Source organism: Rana temporaria, chromosome 9, assembly GCF_905171775.1.
Source record: "Rana temporaria chromosome 9, aRanTem1.1, whole genome shotgun sequence".
NCBI lineage: Eukaryota > Metazoa > Chordata > Amphibia > Anura > Ranidae > Rana > Rana temporaria.
In genome coordinates this window covers 168,487,426-168,490,506 of record NC_053497.1, presented here as the reverse complement: position 1 = coordinate 168,490,506, position 3,081 = coordinate 168,487,426, and the positions used below count along the sequence as shown (strand labels likewise).

The window sequence follows — 3,081 nt, the reverse complement described above, 5'->3', positions numbered from 1 at the left end:
TGCTAGGGGGTGTTTTTTAAAAAAAATAAACATAATGGATGGGGAGTTTACTTTGAATATAAAAAAAATAATGAACAGCCTTTTTTTGCTGTGTGGTGCTCAGATGCAGTGTAGTTCCACTTTAACTTTCTAGGAATAGCTGATTAGGCACACTGCATCCATATGTCAAAACGTTCAGCTTTATATATTATAGAAATATATTCCATAATTTGCACTGTGCAAACTTATGCCGCGTACACACGATCGGACATTCCGACATCAAAACCGTGGATTTTTTTTTTCAACGGATGTTGGATCAAACTTGTCTTGCATACACACGGTCACACAAATGTTGTCGGAAATTCCGAACGTCAAAAATGCGCTCACGTACAAGACTACGCGGTCACGTATAGCCGAGAAAAATTAAGTTCAATGATTCCGAGCACGCGTAGAATTTTTGTGCGTCAGAATTGGCTACAGACGTAGCCAACTTTTGTGGTCGGAAAAAATTGAGAACCAGCTCTCAAACATTTGTTGTCGGAAATTCCGACAGCAAATGTCTGATGGAGCCTACACATGGTCGAATTTTCCGACAACAATCTCACATCGAACATGAATTTCCGACTGTGTGTACGCGGCATTACTCTGCGAAAGCCACGTAGGTTGGATGCCTAGAACCAGGAAATGCGCAGCCATCATTTTATGGGTTCAAATTCAGGGTTTCCCAGAAAATTTGATCTGGAAAACACAGACCTTTAGCTAGAGTAGAAAAATGAACACCACAGAGTTGGTAGTATGTGAGCTCCGGAGCTTAGACATAATCTTCACCTTTAACATATGAAAAATTTGGAGTCTACCAAGAATACAGATTTAGGGCCATTGCAGGAGGGCACCTGGAAGTTAGCGGAGGGAACATTATACTGAAATTAAGTGAAGGTGGCGTGTTTTTTTTCCGATCCAGTCTTCAAGTACTACTATACAACTGCATTTACCATTTTAGCCAGTAGAAGCAGTCTTCTGTGTCTCACACTTTCTGCACCCCTATCCTGTTCTCCAGACTGTACCTCCCATTTTGGCCCTCATGTTCAACTACTCCAAACTAGTCCGTACCTCTTGCCACCCTTCTGCCTCCACACTCTGCCCCCTTGCCTGTGTTACACAGATGGGGCTTCAGTAATTCCTTGCGGAGTTCCTCCCCCTCCTGCCACCGCCCTGTGCCTCCTTTCGCAGTGCCCGCGATGCCTCATGAAACTGTCTCTCCACATGAACTTCTTGGCGCACACTTCGCACTCGTACGGTTTTACGCCTGTGTGCGTTTTCATGTGTTCCGTAAGGTGGTGTTTCATCTTGAACTTCTTTCCGCAGACAGGGCAGTCGAAGGGCCGCAGGTTGAGGTGCATATTGACGTGGCGGTCACGCATGCTCTTGTGTGAGAAGGCTTTCCCGCAGTGGCACAGAAATATCTTTCCGCCTTCCCCTTGGGCTGTCCCTGTGCCTCCTTGCCCAGCTGCTCCATGCCCAGAAGGTAAGACCATCAACTGGTTTCCTTGCATGTCCAGAGGCAGAAGTGGAGGACCTTGTGGGTAACTTCCAGCAGTTCCTTCCTCATAAGGCATGCCATCTGAAGGCTCACAGAAGTTCACCTGCTCTTCTGGAGCATTGAGAGTGCGGACGTCACTTATACTCAAGTGTTCTTCCTCTTCGTCCTCCTCAAGTTCTTCTTCATCTTCTTCCTCCTCACCTTCACATGTTAACACCAGGCCTGGGTGGGGCCGTTCCTTCTTCACATACACCCAATGCCTTTGTGGCACAATGCTGGGCCTTCGGTAACTGGAGCAGCTTGCAACAGAAGCCTCTCCTCCTCCTTGGTCTTCCTCGACTCCGGCTTCCTCTGCAGTTTCACTTGCTACATCGCTTCTTCTTCTACTCCTCTCCGCACAAGATTCAGGAGGTGCCTCCCGCGGGCTAAAGTAGTTGCTGCTACTGGGAGACTGGTTCTCGCTGGCTCTTCCAGAATGAGGTCTCTGTGGTGTTGGAACATTACTACCGCTTCCAGATCCTTCTACGCTACCGGAGCCGCTGTTCGCTCGAGCCTCCTTCAACAGCTCAGAGCACTTATCCACAACATGCCACATCTGGAGGACGCTGCCCACCGTCAGGTAATTGACTATTTCATCGGCCAGCATGGTCAGGCGACCCGTGTAGGCAGCACACAACACGGCTTCAAAGGCCCCTGGGTCTACTACATTAGGCAGAACCACACAGCTCATTCCCTTAAGCAGCACCTGGTCATGAAAGTACGGGGAAGAGGCAGCCAGTACTGCGCGGTGGGCACGAAAGACACGGCCTTGCGCATGGACAGAGACATCACAGAGCTTGCCTTCCATACGCTGCTGGTTGAGGCTTTCCAGGAGGGAGCTGGCCACATCAGGGAAGTCCACGTGGATGAGGGGGCCAGTGGTTTCCATGATAGCGTAAGAAAAGTGGGGGGGGGGGACCTGGAAAAGAAAAAATAAAAAAGTTTATTGGCACAGATACCAACATGTATACAAATAAAGTCCAAGACAAGCTGCCTACCTGTCAGGCTAACCACCATTAAAAGATACAGTAGCCGTCAGAAGAAAGAGGTGACTGGTTCATCCAAGTCAGCCTTTCTCAAAATGACTTGACAGTGGAACCTCGGATTGCGAGTAACACGGATAACGAGCGTTTTGCAATACGAGCACTGTATTTGAAAAATTCCTAACTCGGTTTGCGAGTGTAGTCTCGTAAAACAAGCAGGATTCAGGCCAAAGCGGTGTGCAGAACAGCGTTTGGCCTGAGGTGGGGGGGGGGGCGCCACCTTAGGCCGCCGATCGGAAATGCACGGAAAGGCCCGAGAACAGCTTGGCTAACCTCAGCAAAACTCGGAAACGGAGTCTTGCCGAGGTGTCCTCTGGCCTTTCCGGATGTTTCTGAGGCTTTCTGGCACCCCCCCACCTCTGGCCATACGCGGTATTGCATTCTATTGAAGTCAATGCGGAACAAATTATTTTCGTTTCCATCTACTTCAATGGGGAAATTCGCTTTGATATGCGAGTACCTTGGATTACGAGCATTCTC

The 3,081-nt window shown here is 48.8% G+C and overlaps 1 protein-coding gene across 1 annotated transcript; it reads right to left on the bottom strand.

Moving 5' to 3' along the window:
* Positions 1–562: 562 nt before the first annotated feature.
* ZBTB22 (zinc finger and BTB domain containing 22) lies at positions 563–2,472 on the bottom strand. The gene has a single exon (XM_040324957.1). The coding sequence runs from the start codon at positions 2,445–2,447 to the stop codon at positions 1,134–1,136; it is 1,314 nt and encodes a 437-aa protein (XP_040180891.1). The 5' UTR covers positions 2,448–2,472; the 3' UTR covers positions 563–1,133.
* Between the last annotated feature and the right edge of the window lie 609 nt (positions 2,473–3,081).

Bases quoted from the DNA above. Each gene is read 5' to 3' on its own strand.
- ZBTB22 (XM_040324957.1), bottom strand. From the start codon at position 2,447: ATGGAAACCACTGGCCCCCTCATCCACGTGGACTTCCCTGATGTGGCC.